The sequence below is a fragment of the Giraffa tippelskirchi genome, chromosome 7 (genome assembly GCF_054371585.1).
Source record: "Giraffa tippelskirchi isolate mGirTip1 chromosome 7, T2T-mGirTip1v1.2.pri, whole genome shotgun sequence".
Classification (NCBI taxonomy): domain Eukaryota; kingdom Metazoa; phylum Chordata; class Mammalia; order Artiodactyla; family Giraffidae; genus Giraffa; species Giraffa tippelskirchi.
The window spans coordinates 15,501,809-15,524,776 of record NC_137281.1 but is presented as its reverse complement, the minus strand read 5'-3'; the positions used below and the strand labels follow the sequence as shown (position 1 = coordinate 15,524,776).

General features: G+C 37.9%; 1 protein-coding gene across 10 annotated transcripts in view; it reads left to right on the top strand.

Annotated features, from left to right (window-relative positions):
* The window catches only part of ZNF566 (zinc finger protein 566), a 33,593-nt gene extending 16,072 nt beyond the window's left edge, over positions 1 to 17,521 (top strand). For 7 of the 10 annotated variants that reach the window (XM_081517017.1, XM_081517014.1, XM_081517012.1 and 4 more), the window contains one exon: positions 9,415 to 11,467. In XM_081517017.1, coding sequence (XP_081373143.1) covers positions 9,415 to 10,439 — 1,025 coding nt within the window. In that variant the 3' untranslated portion in view covers positions 10,440 to 11,467. Of the gene's footprint in view, positions 1 to 9,414; positions 11,468 to 15,071; positions 15,276 to 17,216 lie in introns of those variants that run through there. The other 3 variants (XM_081517020.1, XM_081517019.1, XR_014060985.1) reach the window with 2 other exon arrangements.
* Positions 17,522 to 22,968: the final 5,447 nt, after the last annotated feature.

Here is a 22,968-nt window from a genome sequence, read left to right as displayed (position 1 = left end):
AGATCAGGGATCAGACCTGTGTCTTCTGCTTTGGCAGACAGATTCTTTACCACTGAGCCACCAGGGAAGCCTCTGCTGTTTTTAATAGCATCTAAATCCATTTTAAAGTTCTTTTACAATAAACTATAAATTGAGATGCCAACTCAGTCCCCTCTCCTCTGCCCCTAATGGCTTATTTTAGCACTTTTTATTCCACAGCTGCTTATGTCATCCTTGTTTTGTCTGCCTGTTCATTGGAAGTTCTGGTTTATGTTACTTTGTATTTCAGGGCCTCTTTCTGTTTCTTTGCTTCATGTATCCACTTGTACCTTCAGAGATAGATATGCCCAGCAGACAGTTTAATATGTTTTAGTTCTTTTTATTGGAAATTATCTCAAGTACAGAAAGGTAACAAACTATAGGTAGACATTCAAACAGTTATAAAGTGAACTTGCATGGAAACATCACCCAGATTTTAAGAACTTACAACACTATCAGCACATCTCTCTATATGTCCATAGTATCTTTGTGTCCTTTTATACTTTTACCAATTAAGAGAGCCACCACAACAATATAGTTCAGTTTTGAGTTTGAATTTTATATACATAGAATCGTACTGTATATACTTTTATGTTGTTTTTTATTAATCATTTTGCTTTTAAGATTCATACATATTATTTCTTATAGTCAGAGTTGGTTTATTCAATTATACCAGTATACTACAGTTTATTTTTCAGTTCTACTTTTCATAGGGAGTTAGGTTGTTTCCACTTTTTGACAGTTAAGAATTGCTACTATGAACATTTTCTATGTGATTTGACTAGGAGAAAAATGAATGGATCACAAGGCATCATATCTTCAGTTGTCCAGTTTTCAACTTTTTTTTAAGTTCTCAGGTTTTGTTTTGTTTTAATACTTTTATTTATTTTTGCCTGTGCTGGGTCTTCATTGCTTTGTGCAGGCTTTCTCCAGTTGTGGTGAGCAAGGGCTACTTTTCATTGTGCTATATGGGCTTCTCATTGCAGTGGCTTCTCTTATCGTGGAGCATGGACTCTAGAGGGCATGGGCTTAAGTAGCTGCAGCTCTTGGGCCCCTCGAGCGCAGGCTCAGTAGTTGTGACTGTGCATGGGCTTAGCTTTTCCGCAGCATGTGGAATCTTCCCTGACCAGGGATTAAACCCATGTCCCCTGCATTGGCAGGTGGATTCCTATCCACTGTGCCACCAGGGAAGTTCTCCACTTTTCTTTAATGCCTATACTAGATTACAATCCCACCAGCAGTATATAGGAGCTCCCATTGTTGCACATGCTTCCTAATGTTTAGTCAAACTTAGATTTTTTTATCAATTGCTGAGCATATATAGTGATACTTCAGTGTGGTTTTCGTGTGCGTTTCCCTTTTTACTGGTGAGCTTGAAGACATTTTCATATCATTGTTGGTTTTTTGAAATTCTTCTTTAGCTAATTGCCTGTTCAAGTCTTTCTTACCTGTTTTTCTGTTGGATTGCCTGTATTTTTAATGATGTGTAAGAGTTCTTTATATATTTTGCTTACTGAGTATATATATTCCATGTTCTAAAAATTGCTAATTGCTTCTTCCACTCTTAAGTTATCTTTTAGTGCTCTTTATGGTTTCTTTTTGTGAACAGAAGTTCTTAATTTTGGTCAGATTTATCAGTCTTCTGTTTTGGGCTTCACACTTATTTGGTCTTATGTAGGAAATTCTTCCTTGGCCTATTTTTGAATCTGATTATTACACATAAACAGAATCACACTATCTGTACTTTTTGTCCTGTTTAAGAAAATTTTGATTACTGTGAAGATACTCTTTTATGTTTTCTTCTTGATGTCTGATTGTTTTTCCTTTATAAACTTTTCCTCTAAGGGGCTAAATTTTTACTGTAATACATTCAGATATGGTTACCTTTATTTCTCCATATTTTTTTTCTGGTTGTATTTTTAAATCCAAGAATTTATATCTTTTTTTGGTGAGAGGAAATCCTTGACAGTCATCTCTTTAAACATTACCTTGCTACCATTTCCTCTTTTCTCTCTTGAGCTCCTATTAAACAGACAATAAAACATCTGGATCACCTCTGATGTTTTAAATTCTTCATCTCTTTTTCTATTTATGCTTCCTTTACATAGAATTCCTTACTTTGATACTAGTCTACATAAGATAGATAACCAACAGGGACCTACTGTATAGCACAGGGAACTCTACTCAGTATTCTGTGACAACCAATATAAGAAAAGAATCTAAAAAAGAATGAATACATACATACATACATACATCTATGTGTACATTTTGCTGAGTCACTTTGCTGTACACCTGAAATTAACACATTGTAAATCAACTGTACTCCAATAAAATCAAAATTTTAAAAAGTGAAAAAAAAAAAGAATTCTTTGCATCAATTTGTATTAATTCACTAATATATTCTTCAGTTATGACCTTTTGACTCTTCAACTTATCCACTAAGTTTTTTATTAAAAAAAAATAGTATAGTTATTTATAAAATATAGTACATGTGCAACAGGATATATGTATCACATGATTAACAGAAAATTTTAAGATAATATGTAAATACATAAATTTACATATATAAGATATTAGCTAGGAAGTATGCCCAAGAATATAGTTGCTGGGTCTCGGCTTACTCTTTTTTTTTTTTTTTTTAGTTCTATCAATTGTCACTTTACTTTGAACATTTTAGGGGAAGATTTACAGCGAAAGGTATTTTTTTTCAGAGATCACAGGTTTATTTTTTTAACTTTTTTTTATTTGGAGGATAACTGCTTTACAAATATACAATGGGCAAAGGACTGTCTCTTCAATAAGTGCTGTTGAAAAAACTGGACTACTGTGTTACATCTTACACAGAAATAACTCAATATGAATTAAAGACTTGAATACAAGACCTGAAGCCATAAAACTTCTAGAAGAAAACAGAGGGAAAGCTCCTTGATATCAGTCTTGTAGTTTTTTGGATATGACACCAAAGCCAAGACAACAAAAGCAAAAATAAATAGGATGACATGAAACTAAAAATCTGTATGGAAAAGGAAGCAATAAGCAAAATGAAAAGGCAGCCTACTGAATGAGAGAAAATATTTGCAAATCATGTATCTAACAAGGAGTTAATATCTAAAATATATATACAGAACCCATATAACTCAATAGCAAAAACCAAAAAGATAAATTTAAGGAAATATAGGGCTTCCCTGGTGGTAGAGGTTAAGAATCTGCCTTGCAGTGTAAACGACACCAGTTAGATCTGTGGTCCAGGAAAATCCCACATGCCTTGGGACAACTGAGCCCATGTGCCACAACTGATAAGCCTGCACTCTGGGGGCCATGAGCTGCAACAGGAGAAGCCACCACAATGAGAAGCCCTCACACTGCAACTAGAGAAAGCTCATAAGCAACAACAAAGAGCCAGCACAGCCAAAAATAAATAAATATTAAAAATATAAAGATATAAAAAGAGACAAATGAAAATTTTACAACTGAAAAATACAGTGGCCTAAAATTTTGAAACTTACTGGATAGACTCAACAGGAGAATGGAGATAACAGAGGAAAATTAGTGAACTTGAAGGAAAGATCAAAAGAAATTAGCCAATATGAATAACAGGAAAAAAGATCAAAAACTTAAAAAGAATGACTCAAGGGGAATTCCTTGGCAATCCAGTAGTTGGGATTAGGTGCTCTCACTGCTGAGGGCCCAGGTTTAATCCCTGGTTAGGGAACTACCATTCCCCAAGCAGCACAGTGCTACCAGAAAAAAAGGAAAAAAAATGACTCAGGGACATGTGGGACAACAGCAGAGTTTTCATATTTATATCACTGAAGTCCCAAAAGGACCATAGAAAATGAAAGAACTGTAAAAATAATGCATTACTTTTAGGGAAACAGTGAGTGGAACAACCGGATTTCTCTTCATAAACCATGGATGTCAGCAAAAGTGCAGCAATATTTTGTTTGCTAAAGAACTGTCAACCCAGAATTCCATAGCCAGCAAAAACCTTTCAGGAATGAAGGAATAATTAAGAAAAGCAATGTTAAAAAAAAGAAAAGCAATGTTGCAGCTGTACAGGGAAACTGAAACTCTGGCCTGAGCATCCATGTGGGACTGGGAGATAATGAGAGAGAGTCTGTACCCTGTCTCAAAGGAGTGAGCACTTGTTAAGTCTAGGAGACAGCTGTCATATGAGAACACAGGCCTAATACTGCCTCATAATATGGTCCTTCAAGGAAAGCCAGAAATCTAGATTTCTGTATTAAATCTCCTGATAACATCAACACTGGTAACTCATTTAAAACTTTAGAGAACTGTTGGGGCAACACAAACACATGAGTAGGATACAACCTGATTCATTGGGTTATACTTATATGGGGTTTTCTTTTTCTTTGAACCTCAGAAATTCTACCAAGATATATCTAGTTAAAACGCTTTACTCCTAAATTCTGCTCAGCGCAGAAAGGAACCATCTGATTACTAAGTTTTCTTCAACTCTGGGAATCTGTCTTAACTGTTGTTTCTGCATCATCACCATATTCTCCTTCAGAACTCATATCTTACATTTATTTTATTTCCTATATAATTTTCTTACCCAGTGACCCTATCATCTTTTTTTCTCTTTCAGTTACCATTTCTATCCTTTCTCTTCTGAAAATCGTTTTTTCAAGAGTTCATTCTAGTTTTAGTAATGATTGACTTTTCACTGGAGAATTTGAAGATTTGTCTTACTTTAAGCCCTCTTCCCTTATTCTCCATACATAGTATCTCACAATTTAATTATTCAATTTGCTTAATAACTATGTAAATTTTTTGTTGCCAAACTCTGTAGTCACATTTCACTCCTTGTACAACTTTTCTTTTCCATGAAGTTAAACTGTCTTAAGTGAGAACTGGTTAGTTTTCTGTTTATCTGTCAGTAATCTCTTTTCAGACACATCAGGTAGCTGTGATTTGTTTTTTAACTGAGACATCCCTCCTCTAACCCTCTGTTCTTCCCCAGTGAGGTTGTAACATAGCTGTTATTTTAGAGTTCCCCTTTATTGTCATCCAGTGGATTCCCTTAGGATCATCCCATTGATTCCCTTAACTCCTCTCCTTTGAATTCATTTTGATTCTCTTCTGTATTTGCATACCTTGGATTCTTGTCTATACCTAGTCTGTTGGATCTCTTGCCTTCTTTTTTCTTGATTTGTTTTCTTCTTATTCTTTTTTTTTTTAAGATTTATTTTATGTTTTGAGTAGTAGTTCTTTGTTGCTGTGCACAGGCTTGTTCTGATTGCTAAGAATGGGGGCTACTCTTTGTTGCGGTGCAGGGGCTTCTCATTGCAGTGGCTTCTCTTGTTTCAGAGCATAGGCTCTAGCAGACAGGCTTCAGTAATTGCAGCACATGGGCTCAGTAGTTGCAGTGCACCAGCTTAGTTGCTCCAGGACATGTGGGATCTTCCCAAACCAGGGATCTAACCTGTGTCCCTTGCATTGCAAGGCAGTTTCTTAATCACTAGACCACTAGAGAAGCCCTATTTTCATACTATTCTGAAGCAAAAAGCAACCGAGGAAAGAATGCAAAAGAAGTAAATAGAAAGTATATTTTATGAATCCCTGCATGAATAAAAATGTTTTCATTTCACCCTCATAATTTGATCAATAATTTGACTAGAAATATCAATTTATGTTGAAAAAGTGATTTCAACTTTTTGAAGGCATTGCTCCAAGGATTTCTAAAATCTTCTAGTATCTAGTGTTATTGAGAAGTCCAAAACCAATTCAGGTTCTTAATTCTTTTAAGTGGCGTATTTAAACTCTTTGGAAGCTTTTTGCATTTATTATTTATTTGTGATGTTCTAGTATTTCATGTTGAGGTATCATGATACTGATTTTTTTTTTTCCATTTGGCTAGACACTTACTCATTCTAGAAACTAAAACTCTGTGAAATTTTCTACTGTTATTTTGTTGAAGGTTTGTTCCCTATTGTTTTCTCTTTTCCTCTATTTGATAGATCACTTTTCAGGTCCAGTGCTTGCCATCATGTCTGACACATAATAAGAACTCATTAAATTTTTTGAATGATTGAACACTCATAATTCAGATTTTATATTTCTTGTGCTACCCCTAGAATTTTTTTTTTTTATTGAAGTATAGTTGATTCACAATGTTGTGTTAGTTTCTGGTAAACAGTGAAATGACTCATTCACTGTTCTTTTCATATACACATTCTTTTTCATATTCTTGTCATTATGCTTTACTACAGGATATTGAATGTAGTTCCCTAGGCTATACCTTGTTGTTTATCTACTTTATATATACTAGTTTGTGTCTGCTCTTTTTCCCCCCCTATTTCCATCTCTCTTTTTATGTTATACTTTCTGTGAGGTTTTATTAAGTTCTCATCTTTCTATTTTTATTAAATACAAAGAAAGAAATTCTTCTTTCAGTATTTCTTTTCCTGGCATCACTCTCTTATGGGATTGTCATATAATGTTGTTTTTAGAAGCATTGGTCTTCTGAATTTGGGGATTTTTTTTTTCCTTTGTTGTCTCTCCCAAGTTCTTATTTTCTGTTTATTTTAAGCTCTGATGTTCAATATTTTCCTGAAATAGCTAGTAACTCAAGGCTTATTTGGGCTTCTCTGGTGGCTCACTTGCCAATGCAAGAGACACAGGTTTGATCCCTGGGTTAGGAAGATCCCATGGAAAAGGAAATGCCAACCCACTCCAGTATTCTTTCCTGGAGAATCCTATGGATAGAAGAGCCTGGTGGGCTACAAATGGTCCACAGGGGCACATAGAGTCGGACACAACTTAGCAACTAAACAACAGTGTAATTTGATCAGAGGATCATAGGAGGCCTCAGAAAGTATGACCTTTAAGTAGAGATTTGGAAAATGAATAATAGTTATCAAGGCCAAGAGTAAAAGAAAATACCTCTAAACATAAGAAAAAGGACCTAGAAAGGTCTAAATAGAGACTAATAGCTAGGAGCACTTGAAGGACTACTAAATAGGGCCAGTGTGAATGAAGCTTAAAAACCAAAATGGAACATAGGGTGAGTGAGATTTGGTTGAAAGGCAGTCAGGAGCCAGATCATTCAAAGCTTTGTAAACCATATTCAGGAGTTTCGCTTTTATTGTGAGAGCAATGTAGTATAGGAAACCATCAAAGAATTTTAAGCAGAACAGTGGCAGGATAATGCTATTCTAGTGACATGGATTCAATATTATAAAATCAAGATTACAAAGCTCAAGTTGGGGGAAGTAGGTAAGAGGCTATTCTATTAGTCCAAGAAAGAGCTATTTCATATTACATATTGTATATAAAGGGAAGAATTTAGGATATACATGGGGCAAAATTAGACAGTATTTGCTGAATAATTACATGAGAGGAAGAAGATGGTACTAGAATGATCTTCACTTTTTTGACTTGAAATTTTCTCTGGATCCATAGAGTGGTCTTCAAAACATTTCACTTGCCAACATCTCCATTTTTGTATGGAAATCCTTCTATACTATTACCTCCCAAATGCTAAATATGTATTTTATACCAAATATTGTTCATATAGTATTCCTAGTCCTCAAAATGATCATAAGAGTTAGTTATTTCTATCATATAGACAGACTGTTAGGGGCTCAGAAAGGTGAACTAACTTGTCCAAGAAAACAAAGCAGGTAATTATCTGAGTTTGAGTTCAGAATTCATCTTACACCTCTATTCTTTCAATAGCAATACACTGCCTCCCATTATATTCTTTTCTCTTATCTTTGAACTTACAAATACCCTTCCTGTCAGTTGGTTGTCACTACTAAGTGCTTGTGCACTTGTTAAGTCCTCTCCTTTTTTCCCACAGTTGAGAATCACAGAATTCCAAGTCATAGTATTGTCATCAGACCCCAAACATATACCATGTCCAGCTACAAAAAATCCTCCCTATATAACACTCATGCTAGGTTCATTCAATACTTGACTTTTCTTAAGGTATTCTCCTGTCTGTATTGGTACCTTCTATTTCCCTGTCATTGATTAAAGAGAAACTAAGCTTCTAGTTACTTAATCTAGAATTTTTCAGTGATGGTGGAAGTGTCTTAGGTTTCTGATTTCCAGTATGGTAGACACTAGACACATTTGGCTATTGAACACTTGATATGTGAATAGTGCCATTGAGGAACTGAATTAGAATGTTTAATTTTAATTATATTAAATTCAAATAGACACATGTGCTAGTAGCTACTGCAGTGGACAACACAAAACTAAGCAGGGTCTGGCAAACTTTTTCTTAAAGAGCTAAATAGTAAATATTTTAGATTTGTAGTCAATGTGGTCTCTGTTGCAACCAGAACTCAAAAACAGTCATAGATAATACATAAACAAATAAGTGTGACTGTGTTCCAGTTAGAAAAATTATTGCAGAGCTGCAGTCCATAGTTTGCCAGCCCCTGGACATTTTTCCTTAGACATGTTCATTTAATCCTGACAACAGGGACTTCCCTGGTGGTCCAGTGATTAAGCCTAGAGTTCCATCCTTGGGTGGGGATCTAGGATCCCACATGCCATGCAGTGTGGCCAAAAAATATATATATATATGCTGACAACAACTGTATTAAGTAGATATGATCCCACTCCAGTATTCTTGCCTAGGAAACTCCATGTTCAGAGGAGCCTGGCAGGCTATAGTCCCTGGGGTCACAAAAGAGTCGGACTCGACTAAGCGACTGAACAGCAACATGGATGTGTGTTCTTTTAATCTCTGGCTGTAATCTTACTCACTCAACCTAAGCTGCTGGCCATTATTCTTGACACTTGTTTGAAAGGCAACAGTCTCAGGCAACAGTCTCTGATCCAGGCATACAGGGGTAGAAAGAATAGAGAGAGAGGTAGAATGATAAGGCAGTTTTGTTATTTTTGTGGTAACTTGATAGCATTATAAAGTTATATGCTTAAACATCTCCCTGCAAAAGACTGACCTATATAACAATCTAAATGTGACTGAATTTTTCTTCTACTACAAAGTGGGAGAGAATTCCCTTTGTAAAAGTATGAATCCAAATAAATGACTGTTTACAAAAAAAAATAGGTATGATCATTTGCTTTATATTACAGTTCATGCTATGGGATATTCTTATATGAGTGTTTGTGTATGCTGTGAGATTTTGTGTGTGTGTAAATATGATTAGAGTCATCCTGTAACAAGGAAGTTTAAGGCATCTGTGTATTTAGAAAGCTCCCCTATATAACTCTGATATATAGCAACATTTAGAAACAACGGACTTACTACCTACCCCTATCTTACTATGTCATCTCTCCTCACTCTCCTTTTCTCATCCACTTTTAAAAATTCAGTTTAGTTTCTTTCATTTTAATTGAAGTTTTATTTCTCCAAACAAGGAAAATGTGAGTGATGGCTTTTATGTTTTCTTTCAGTCCTGGAGTCAAGATGTGAGACCAAGAAATTATTTCTGAAGAAGGAAATTTATGAAATAGAGTCAGCCCAGTGGGAGATAATGGACAGACTTACAAGACGCAACCTTCAGTGCTCCAGTTTCAGGGATGAATGGGAATGTAATGGCCAATTTGAGAAACAACATGGCTCTCAGGAGGGACATTTCAGTCAACTGATATTCACCCATGAAGGCATGCCTACTTTTAGTCAACATCCATCCTTTACATTACAGCAAATCATGAATAATAATAAAGAGAAATACTGTGCAACTAAGGAATATAGGAAAACCTTCAGACATGACCCCCAGCTTACCACACATCAGATCATCCATACTGTTGAGAAACCCTATGAGTGTAAGGAATGTGGAAAGGCCTTTAGACATCCCTCAAGACTCAGTCATCATCAGAAAATTCATTCTGGCAAGAAACCCTTTGAGTGTAAGGAATGTGGAAAAACCTTTATTTGTGGCTCAGACCTTACCCGACATCACAGAATTCACACTGGTGAGAAACCCTATGAATGTAAAGAATGCGGGAAGGCCTTCAGCAGTGGCTCCAACTTCGCTAGACATCAGAGAATTCACACTGGTGAGAAGCCCTATGAATGTAAAGAATGTGGGAAGGCCTTCAGTAGTGGCTCAAACTTTACTCAACATCAGAGAATTCATACAGGGGAGAAACCCTATGAATGTAAGGAATGTGGGAATGCCTTTAGTCAAAGCTCGCAACTTATTAAACATCAGAGAATCCACACGGGTGAGAAACCATACGAATGTAAGGAATGTGAAAAGGCTTTTCGTTCTGGCTCAGACCTTACTCGACATCAGAGAATTCATACTGGTGAGAAGCCCTATGAATGTAAGATATGTGGGAAAGCCTATTCTCAGAGTTCACAACTTACTAGTCATCATAGAATTCATACTAGTGAGAAGGCCTATGAATATAGGGAATGTGCAAAGACCTTTAATTATGACTCACAACTGGTTCAACAAAATTTGTACTGGTGATAAAACATAGAATATACGAGATGTGTGGAAAGGCTTCTGTTTACAGCTCAAAACTATTTAAACATCAACTACTCAACAAAAGAGAATTTATCTTAATATTAATCCCTCTAAATAGAATAAGATAGAAACATCTTATTTGTTGACTACAGCTTGTTCAGCCCAAGAAAAATCATGTAGGAGAAATCCCCTATGAGTAGAATACATTTTGGAAGCCCTTTTAATAAAACCTCCTACTTCTCAGTCTAGTAAATATTCAAAATGACAAGAGCACTTCGTGCATTTTTCTAACCTTATCTTAAACATCAGAGAATACATACAGAAATGTAATCCTGTGATTTTCATATTCCCCCCATTTTGCCTATAGTTGTTATATTCCCAATCTTTTAATCCATTAAAATTTACATGACTGTAAAGTCCATCTGTTTACAGCATAGTTTGTAAAATATCTTTTATTTTTAAAATACTTTTAATACCCAAGAGAAGTGACCTTTTTATTGTTGAAGATGGCTTACTCTTTTTACTCTTTACAAAACTTAGACTTTTCTTGTAAAACATTCATGAATGACTTACCTACCACTCAGTAGAGATCCTTTACTATCCTTTCAGTGTTTCCTTGTGTTGCTGTAATACCATTTCATCAAGTCCCCATTGATAGACATTGTCGTTTCCTCCAGTTTTTGCCATTAATACACAGTGCCCTGGTGAGCATTCTCCCTAGGCATATCAGGCATATCGTTATTTCATGTCTTATTTTAATTGCTGAAATAATACATCAGTATATTTTCCCTATAATAGATTGAAACATTACAAATAAGACCTTTGACCACTATCCTTGGTCCCATATCGCTTCCTAAAGGATAGTCTTTATTTGTTTAGTATTTATTCTTCCTGAGCATTTTTCTATGTTTCTATACATATATTTCTTGGTAGAAATGATAAAAATGGGAATAATTATAATACCTACCTCAATTCTGTGTGAGGATCAAATAAAGACACACAAAGTGCTTAGAATTGTGCCTGTCCTATAATACAGATTGTTGTTAATTGTATTCATCATTATCACTTTATTAGTATTATTTGTTGAAAAGCAACTGTGTCTGCAGACCATACTCAACATCAGACAGGATATATAATTGAAGAAAGACCCACTGGGGGTAATGAATTAAGAAATTTTCTATCATTTACTTCCTGTGGAACATGAATTAATCCTGGGTGTTGGTGCAGAAAGTAACATGTAATGAGTAGGAAAGGCTGTGTATTCAGACTGGTATCCTTTCTGCTACATTATAAAATACCTAATGTAAAAACAGACAATAATATAGACAAACATTGCTGACACTAGTGAAAAAGGATGAAAAGACACACAGCACTATGTTTGAAAATAGATATGCATACATATAAAGAGAAACCTTACAGTTACCAATTTTAAATGTTATACTGAGAAGGCAATGGCACCCCACTCCAGTACTCTTGCCTGGAAAATCCCATGGACGGAGGAGCCTGGTAGGCTACAGTCCATGGGGTCGCTAAGAGTCGGACACGACTGAGCGACTTCACTTTCACTTTTCCCTTTCATGCACTGGAGAAGGAAATGGCAACCCACTCCAGTGTTCTTGCCTGGAGAATCCCAGGGATGGCGGAGCCTGGTGGGCTGCCATCTATGGGGTCGCACAGAGTCGGACACGACTGAAGCGACTTAGCAGCAGTAGCAGCAACTGAATACAGTGCTTCCAATACATTTGAAAACCTAAACAAAATTTTTTACAAAAATAAAAATTACCAGTATTGACACAGAATTAGAACTCTTGGGAAACTCATAAAGAGGTAAAAGGGGAAATTTAGTGTGAGTTATTGGAGGAGGCAATGGCACCCCACTCCAGTACTCTTGCCTGGAAAATCCCGTGGATGGAGGAGCCTGGTAGGCTGCAGTCCATGGGGTCGCTAAGAGTCGGACAGGACTGAGTGACTTCACTTTCACTTTTCACTTTCATGCATTGGAGAAGGAAATGGCAACCCACTCCAGTGTTCTTGCCTGGAGAATCCCAGGGATGGCGGAGCCTGCTGGGCTGCCATCTATGGGGTCGCACAGAGTCGGACACTACTGAGGTGACTTAGCAGCAGTAGCAGTAGCAGTGTGAGTTATAGTAGCTTGCCTGGTGGCTCAGTGGTGAAGGATCTACGTGCAGTGCAGGAGACAAAGGTTCAGCCCCTGGGTTGAGAAGATCCCTCGGAGAAGGAAAAGGCAACCCACTCTGGTATCCTTGCTTGGGAAATCCATGGACAGAGGAGTCCGGCAGGCTGCAGTCTGTGGTGTCACAAAGAGTCGGACATGACTGAGCAACTAAACAACAGCATAGTAGCCATTACTAATGAATCATCAAACCCAGTTTCTTTTCAGGCACAACTTTTTGTAAAAAATTGGGGTATAAATGACATCAACATTACATTAGTTTCAGGTGCACAACATAGTGATCTGATATTTGTATATATTGGGAAAAGTGTGTTAGTTGCTCAGTCATGTCCCACACTTTGCAATCCCATGGGCTGTAGGCCTCCAGGCTCCTGTATCCATATGATTACCCAGGCAAGAAGACTGTGATGAGTAGCTATTCCCTTTTCCAGGGGATCTTCCTGACCCAGAGATCGAACCTTCATCTCACACATTGCAGGCAGATTCTTTACTGTCTGAGCCACCAGGGAAGCCTATATATTGGAAAATGGCCACCATGATAAGTCTAGTTAATACCCATTACCATGCATACTTACAGAATGTTTTTTTTCTTGAGAAGAGGCAAAACTTGAGCAAGGAACTATTTGTTATATAGAAGTAGACATGACACACTTTAACATAATTCTAATGTTAGAAATGGATTAGGAGGACACAAACAAGGAAGCTATTTTATCAGGGTGTTCCGTGAAGATGTATACAAGCATACCAAGAAAAAACAAACTTTTGTTGTTCAGTCTCTAGGTCATATCCAACTACGACCCCATGGACTGTAGCCCGCCAGGCTCCTCTGTCCATGGGATTTCCCAGCCAAGAATACTGGAGTGGATTGCCATTTGCTTCTCCAGGGGTCTTCCTGACCAAGGGATTGAACCCGTGTCTCCTGCATTGGCAGGATGATTCTTTACCACTGGTATCTATTAAATGAATAACAGGAATGAACTTGGGTTGGGACAGTAATTGAAGAGGCTCCAGTGTCCAGTTCTAGCTAAAAAGTACTATAAGAAAATGCAGGCCTTGTTTTGCTAGCTCTTCTGACTTTGGGACAATCCAGAAATCTACCTTTTTTTCACTGTGTGATAGCCCTTGATTTTTTAAATGGCAGCTGAGGGGTTTTTTGGTTTTGTTTTTTAAAACATGGTGTGGACCAAAGAAGATACATTGAGTCTACAAGTAGCAAGTGATTCATAGGTTACTTTTGTTCTGGACACTAGAACAGTGACTGCAAAAGGCTCACAAAAGGAGTTTTTTATAGTACAAATCTCTTAGCCCCAAGGAAATGGGGGGGGGGGTGGAGCAAGGAAATAGTAAAATACAAGATAATTTACCCATCATTTCTTAGATATGGAAAATATTTCAAGAGATAAAGCTGATAAGCTCCAGATATAAAGATTTTTTAAGGACTTGATTCAGTCTCATATTTTCTACAGGCAGTTTTTTTTATTCTCGGCATTATGTCAGTTAAAAAATAGGATATATTTTATACATTGTAATCCCATTCTTATATATATATATACACACACACACATACATATATATACACACACACAATTAAAAATAAAGAGTTAACCTATTCAGAAGAAAAATAGCCAGGTCATCACTATTTTGCACTAGCTCAGCAAATATGTCACTAGAATTTTGTATTGTGTTTTAGACCAAGAGTCAGCAAACTTTATGTAAAGGGCCAAAAAGTAAATATTTTACCCTTTATAGGTCATACTGTCTTTTGCAAGTACTCACCTCTGTCACTATAGTGTGGAAGCCTATTAAATGTTCTTAAGAAATTCTGAAGTTTAAAAAAAGTGTCCCATAATTTAGCTTTGTTTAGGGTTAGGTTGAAGGCTTTCCCAGTGGCTCAGCGGTAAAGAATATGCCTGCGATGCACGAGACAGTAGACATGGGTTCAATCCCTGGGTCAGGAAGATCCCTCTGGAGGAGGAAATGGCAACCCACTCCAGTATTCTTGCCTGGAAAATCCCATGGATGGAGGAGCCTGGAGGGCAAAAGTCCAAAGGATCCCAAAGAGTCGTACACAACACCCACCCCAGGGTTAGGTTAGTGTTTTGAGATGAGTATTTCCTGTGCTTCAATTTTCAAGCTCAACAAGCAGCTTCCTACATTTGGATGGCACCATTCTGTGGAAGGAAAATCCATATGTCCAAAGTTACTACAGGTCTGTCCTTTCATGCCCCACTCTCTTTTTTTCTTAGGTGCCACATCAGAGGACAAAACATTGAGCTATTTAATTTTTACCAAGCATGAAGAAGTAAAATATTCCATAATCAATTTGAGATAAGTAGAGTGAGCAACATACATGCAGATGGGAGAATTAGTAAAGACGAGGCTATTTTGTTCTAATATTTTGCATTACACTAAAATGAGAACTGGGGCTTGCTTCTTGGTAGCTCAGTGGTAAAGAATCTGCCTGCCAAGCAGCAGACTCAGGTTCGATCCCTGGGTCGGGAACATCCCCTAGAGAAGGAAATGGCAACCCACTCCAGTATTCCTGCCTGGGAAATTCCATGGACAGAGGACTCTGGGGCTACAATCCAAAAGTTAGCCAAGAGTCTGACACAACTGAGTGACTAAACAACAACAAGAAATGAAAAGTAAGTGAAATTTTATATTCTTTAGTGTGCGTATTTTAAGTCATTTATTGAGTTCCTCTTCTATTAATAAAATTACAGAAGTAATGCATTTGCACCGAAACCAATGAAACAATGCCAATAAAAAAAAATTAGTATCTCTGCTCCTCTCTATTCCTCACTCCCTCCTTCTGTGTCCATTTCCTTCTGAGTAATGTCTGCACCTCATGTATCTCCCCCATATATTTCTTCATGTTTAAACATTAACACAAATTATTTTAGTATATTTTTTTGCCCCAAAAGTGGATGATACTTTATACATTTCTCTGTAATTTTCTTTTTTACATTCAACTGTATAGTTTGGATTTTCTTTTGATTCAGTAAATGACTGAACTTAGTTGTTTTAATGGTTGGAGTATATTCCATACTCTGCTTGTACCGATACCTATTCAACTACAGTATTTCCTCAGCTGTGATATTTCAGATTGTCTCTTCTTTACCATTTAAAATTAGTGCTGCAATAAACAGTCACATATTATATTCTTGTCTATTTATTTCTATAAAGTAGGTTTCCCAAAATATTTCCAAATATGTTTCTTAGAAAAGTATTACTTATAGAAAATTTCAGAGGGCAAGAGGATAAAGGAAAAAAGTAAAGTTTTTCATACATGTTTTATGTAAGTATGTACACACACAGTGGACATAAGTTTGAGCAAACTCTAGGAGACAGTGAAGGAAGGGAAGCTTGGCATGCTGCAGTCTCCTTGGGGCCGCAAAGAGTCAGATAGGACTTAGCGACTAAACACACACGCACACACAGATTTAACATTTGATCCATCTGGATTGATTACTATATATGGTGTGACATAGTATGTCACCTTTGTTTACATGCAGAAATAAAACCAGTTATACCAGAAACAATTATTAAACTTCATCTTCTGAATTAAAATACTATCATATGTTAAATGCTCATAACCTCAGATCTGTTTACCAGCAACCTTTGATTTATACTTTTCAGTAACATTGTAAATAAAAATACATATAAACACATAGTTTTTATTTGAAAATAAAGACAAATATTTCTTCATTAGAATTTAGAAATTTTTTAAATCCAGTAAAAATCTCACTGGGATTATTAAGTTTAAATATAGAGTATGCCTGGGACTTCCCTGCTGGTCTAGTCACTAAGACTCTGTGCTCCCAATGCATGAGACCTGGGTTCAATCCCTGGTCAGGGAACTAGATCCCACATACTGCAACTAAAGGTCCCCTGTGCTACAACTAAGACCTGGTACAGCCAAATAAATAAATATAAATATAGATATCCCAAACGAGTGCACAACTGACACTGAGTGGATATTCATTAATATATGTATGTCTTGAAATTTCTTTGACAGCTGTTCATCCTTACTCTCTAATATTTTATAATGTACATAAAATATATATTCCTTAAAATATGCTAGTAATATCTGAAAGTCTGACATATTTTAAACTTTTATTTATTTTTATTTATTTCTGGCTGTTCTGGGTCTTTGCTGTTGCACGTGGGCTTTCTCTAGTTGCAGCAAGCAAGGGCTACTCTCTAGTCGTGCTTGGACTTCTCACTATGGTGGCTTTCACTTATTGAGAAGAACATGTTCTAGAGTACAGGTTTAGTAGTTGTGGCGCACAGGCTTAATTGCTCCGAGGATTGTGGAATCTTTCCAGATCAGGGATCAAACCTGGGTCCCTTGCATTGGCAGGAAGATTCTTAACCACTGGACCCCTAGGGAAGTCCAAGTCTGACATATTTTATTCAGGTATTGATTATAAAGTGTTAGATTCTTTTGAGCTTCTATAATGTGCAGATAAAGTATATACCCATTTCACACTATTACACCTTTTTATTTTCTTATTTTATGTTGTAGACCTGATCATGGTGGATTTTGAGGAGGACTTTTTAACCAGATTTTCCCATTATTACAGATTGAAGAGTTGGATTTTGAGGATTATTCCTGCTTCCTGTTTTCATCCTGGCACGTGTGTGTTATAAGAGAAAGATTTATTACCTTGGTGAAATGTGTTAAAGGACATAAATTGCCTCCCTTTATTTGACTCTGAATTTCTCATATTTCCTGGGGCAGGCTATGATTCCCTATGCAGAGAGACTCTGCAGACCCATTCTTCTGCTGGTATATGTCCCAGTATCTAGGGTTTGAATGAAGTATTAGAATGTGCATTTTAACTCCTGATTCAGGCTGCCAGTTTCAATAAAGCATTACCAACAAAAATGCTGTATTACTCAGTCTATCCAGAAATCAGGAGGAGAAAGTTATAGTCAATTGTCACCCACAAAAAATTTTTTTTCCATAGCCATCTTTAATTTCTATAATGTTAATGGAAACATACCATTTACAGTAAATATGTTCTACATTTTATTAACTGGAATAAATGAGGAATTCATTCAGATGACATTGAGTTGCTCATGGAAAATCTTAGAATGCTGAAGAACAGAGATACAGAGCCAGAAACAATGCTCCAAATGATAACACAGAACTTGTGTAGTGAAGTCGCCACTGGTGCTGCTGTATACAGAATCCTCAGCTTACACTACTGACACCATGGATGCTGGGCTCTGGGTGTTCCTGCTACTGCCACCTGGGTACCGCAGGTTACCCATCACCCAGATGGAATTTTCACAGCCTTTGTACCTCTGTACCAAGAGCTTGCTGTTTTGAGGGGGATGTATTTAAATATCAAATCCTAGGTTCCTTCCCTGTGCATTAGCTGCTGTGGAGGCTGAGACACATTTTCAGTTTGTGAGAATCAGCCCCTACTTCTTAAAGATGGATGTTTCCCATCAGAGCAAGTGTGCACATAACTGGGCAGGCAAACAAGTGGCCAATGTTTACAAGATGGCATCCTGTTAATCATGCATAATTCTTCCCACAGCTGAAAATGAAAACTTCACTTAATATAGCCATTCCCCTTTCTACCAAAAATATGCTGGGTAATGTCTCTACTTCCTCTATATCTGTCAGGATCTCTTTGTAGACATTCTGTAAATTTTGTGTAAGTTGTAACAACTTACATAGAAGAAAAAGGAGAGTAAAAAAGAAATGTAATCATAATATATTGTTGTTCAGTCGCTAAGTCTTGTCGAACTCTTTTGCGACTCCTCCATGCACTGTAGCCAATGTAGCTCCTCTGTCCATGGGATTTCCCAGGCAAAAATACTGGAGTAGGTATCCATTTCCTTTTCCAGGGGATCTTCCTGACCCACTGATCTAACCCAAGTCTCCTGTATTGACAGGTGGATTCTTTACTGCCGAGCCACCACAATTATGTGCTGTGCTTAGTTGCTCAGTCGTGTCCGACTCTTTGTGACCCCGTGGACTGTAGCCCTCCAGGCTCCTCTGCCATGGGACCTCTCCAGGCAAGAATACTGGAGTGGGTTGCCATGCTCTCCTCCAAGGGCTCTTCCCAACACGGATCAAACCCAGGTCTCCCGCATTGCAGGCGGATTCTTTACCAGCTGAGCTACCAGGGAAGCCCTCCCCAGAGTTATAACAGATAGCTATATATAAATTAGATAGATGCTCCAGGCTTCTTCTCTGTAAATGATAGTTGTGACACATTCCCTTTTAAAAAATGTATTTATTTAATTATTTATTTGGCTGCGCCAGGTCTTAGGATCTTTGTAGCAGCATGCAGGATCTTTTGTTGTGGCAGATGAACTCTTAGTTGTGGCATGTAGGATCTAGTTCCCTGACCAAGGATGGAACTCAGTCCCCCTGCATTGGGACTGAGGAGTCTTAGCCACTGAACCACCAGGGAAATTCCCACACCCAAACCTTTCATAAAGGATCTGAATCCTTATTGATTATTATAGTCTTCTAATTAATTTTTACTAATGGAAACAATAGAAGTAGGAGTTGACCCAGGGGAACCTTTGGGTTCTATCCATGTTCCATTTGGAAATTTCAAATCTGTCTTTCCCTTCAGAGCCAGAATCAACCAGCCTGGCAAACACCAACCTACACACTTCTTCCTTTCCCACCCCTGCCTTTGGTCTGTTGTCCAGGGTCATGAGGAGCTCTAAATAGCCCAGTTATAGTCTTACTTTGGGCTTCCTTGGTGGCTCCGTGCTAAGGAATCTGCTTGCCAGTGCAGGAGACGTGGGTTTGAACCCTGGGTCGAAAAGATCCCCTGGAGAAGGAAATGGCAACCCACTCCAGTATTCTTGCTTGGGAAATCCCATGGACAGAGGACCCTGGCAGGCTACAGTCCATGGGGTTGCAAAAGAGTCAGACACAAGTTAGTGATTAAACAATAGCAACAAGTCCTACTTTGCATTGTATTTGAATCACTGTTGTGTCCACTGGTGAAAGTATTTCCTCATGTATTCTCTACATTATCCTTAGATAATGTTTTTGATATTAGGTTTGACTTTCAGAATATGCTGAGATTTGATTATAATTTATGGTCTGGATATTAGAGGAGGGGAGCATGAGAAAAAATAACACTCTTGCAAGATAACTACATCAGACAAGATCTTCAAACAGGTATCTCTAATAATGCATCTTGTTTTAAAGTTTAGGTTGTCTGCTAGTAGTATAGTTACATGAACTTTCATGTTTATTGTTAGCATGATACAATTTAATTTAATTTCAATTTTTTGTGCCCTTATGTTATAGTTGTGTTTATAAACACAATATAGTTGCATTCTTTAAATTCAATGTGACTTTCTTTGTCTTTTTTTAATGTATTTATTTTTAATGGATAATTGCTTTACAGAATTATTGTTTTCTGTCAAACATCAACATGATCTTTGTCTTTTAAATAGAGTATTAGATCCAGTTTATTCAGTATAATTACTGATATATTTATCTTTAAATCTGCCATCTTAACTTTGTTCTTTTCTGTTTATCTTGCTGATTCTACATTCTTTTTTTCTCTTTGCCATCCTTCACTAACTTGGAGTTTGCTCAAGTTCATGTCTATTGACTTGGTGATGTTATCTAACCATCTCATCCTCTGTCACCCCCTTCTCCTTTTGCCCTCAATCTTGCCCAGAATTAGTCTTTCCCAATGAGTCAGTTGCCATTTACATCAGGTAGCCAAAGTATTGGAGTTTCAGCATCAGTTCTTCCAGTAAATATTCAGGGTTGATTTCCTTTAGGATTGACTGGTTTGATCTCCTTGCAGTTCAAGGGACTCTCAAGAGTCTTCTCCAGAACCACAGTTTGAAAGCATCAGTTCTTTGACGCTCAGCCTTCTTTATGGTCCAGCTCTCACAACTGTACATGTACTGGAAAAACCACAGCTTTGACTATAAGGACTTTGGGCAGCCAAGTAATGTCTCTGCTTTTTAATACACTATCTGGGTTTGTCATAGCTTTCCTTCCAAGGAGCAAGTGTCTTTTAATTTCATGGCCACAGTCACCATCCGCAGTGATTCTGGAGCTCAAGAAAATAAAATATGTCACAGCTTCCACTTTTTCCCATTCTATTTGTATGAAGTGATAGGACCGGATGCCATGATCTTAGTTTTTTGAATATTGAGTTTTAAGCTAGCTTTTCCCACTTTCTTCTTTTACGGCTCTCTAGTTCCTCTTCACTTTCTGCCATCAGAGTGGTATCATCTGCATATCTGAGGTTGTTGATATTTCTCCTGGTCCATACTTTGGCCACCTGATGTGAAGAGCCAACTCATTGGAAAAGACCCTGATTCGGGAAAGATTGAGGGCAAGAGAAGGGAATGGCCAAGGATGAGATGGTTAGATGGAATCACCAATTCAATGGACATGAATTTGAGCAAACTCTGGGAGATACTGGAGAACAGGGAAGCCTGGCGTGCTGCAGTTCATGGAGTCATAAAGAGTTGGACATGACTTAGCGACTAAACAACAACACATGATATATACATACACACATATATGTTTACATACACACACATAATGGCTTTCTGACACTTACGATCCCATTCTTTGTGTTTTCTCCTCAGGGAAGAACTTTCTCCTGGAAAAAAAACCTGGGCTGTCTACTTTGAGAGCTCTCACAGATAGGACTTCACGAGCCCCTTCGGAGCTTCCGTCATGGACCACTTGCACTTCACTCCCATTGGTGTGGGCAAAGCTGCATCCTGTTTCAGTTTTTGTTCTCAGCTTGGCCCACTGTGCTTTCCGGTGAATATCTGCTTAGGTGTTCTCTTGTTTTCATATTACTTCAGATGTCCAGTTACTTTGCTTGGCTTCCTTCTTCACAGATGCACAGATTCACCATACAGATATTGCAATATGATTTTTTTCCCACTTGCTTTTCAAAAATATTTATTTTTGGTAGTCTTAGCCTTGAGGAATCTTCATTGCAACTTGTAGGCTTAGTTTCCCTGTGGCATGTGGGATCTAGTTCCCTAACCAGAGATTGGACCCTGCGTTGGAAGTTAAATTGTCAACCACTGTACCACCAGGGAAGTCCCTCCCCACCTGCTCTTTTTGGGGGTTCATGAGGGTACTATCTGTATTAGTTTACTAGGGCTGTCATAACAAATTACCACAGACTGGGTAGCTTAAGCAACAGAAATTTATTTTCTCACAGTTCTGGTTGCTAATAGGCCAAGATCAAGATGTCAGCAAGTGTTTCCTGCCTCTCTCCTTGGCTTTCAGACCTTCTGTGTCCTCACATGGCCTTTCTTGTGCCAACACTTCCCTAGTGTTTCTCAGAGCACTTTTTACTCAGAATCCATCTGCTCATGGCAACAATGATGATGGAGAGTAAGTGTGATATTGTGATTTATAATTAAGTATATGTTTGGTGTTCTTCCTGTTTCTGGCACAGATCTCTAAAACCCTTGGAATATCCTGTGATGAGGGTGATCAAGACATCTCTTGCTGTGTTAATGAGGTAACTTATGGACTACACCTAAGGCTGGAGGCTGGTTTCCAGAGCCAACCATGTCATTAGAGGGTTGGAACTTTCAGTCCCACAACCCTGACCTCCAGGGAGGGGATGGAGCTGGAGGCTGGATCAATCACCAGTGGCCAATGATTTAATCAACCATGCCCATGTAATGAGACTTCCATAAAAACCCAAAAGGATGGGGTTCAGAGGGCTTCCGATTGTGTGAAAATGTAGAAACTCAGGGATTAGTGGTGGGCAAGTACATGTGGGAGTTCAGCGAGGGCATGTAAACTGTGCCCTTTCCCTATGCCTTGCCCTGTTCATCTCTTCCACCTGGCTGGTCCTGAGTTATATTGTTTTATAATAAACCAGTAATCCAGTAAGTAAAATGTTCCTATGAGTTTTGTTAGCTCCTCTAGTAAATGAACCAAACCCAGGGAGTGGGTTGCTGGAAACTCCAATCTATAATTAGTTGGTCCAAGGCACAGGTGATAACCTGGACTTGCAACTGGCATCTGAAGTTGGGGGTTTCCCTGGTGGCTCAGTGGTTAAGAATCCACCTGCCAATGCAGGAGATGTGGATATGATCTCTGGGTCAGGAAAATCCCCTGGAGAAGGAAATGGGAACCCACTCCAGTATTCTTGCCTAGAAATCTCATGGACAGAGGAGCCTGGTGGACTACAGTCCATGGGGTCACAAAAGAGTCAGACACAACTAAGCAACTAAACAACATCTTGAAGTTGGGGTTGGGGAGGTATAGGACTGAGTCCTTAACCTCTGAAATCTGACACTATCTCCAGGTACTTAGAGTCAGAATTCAGTCAAATTGCAGAC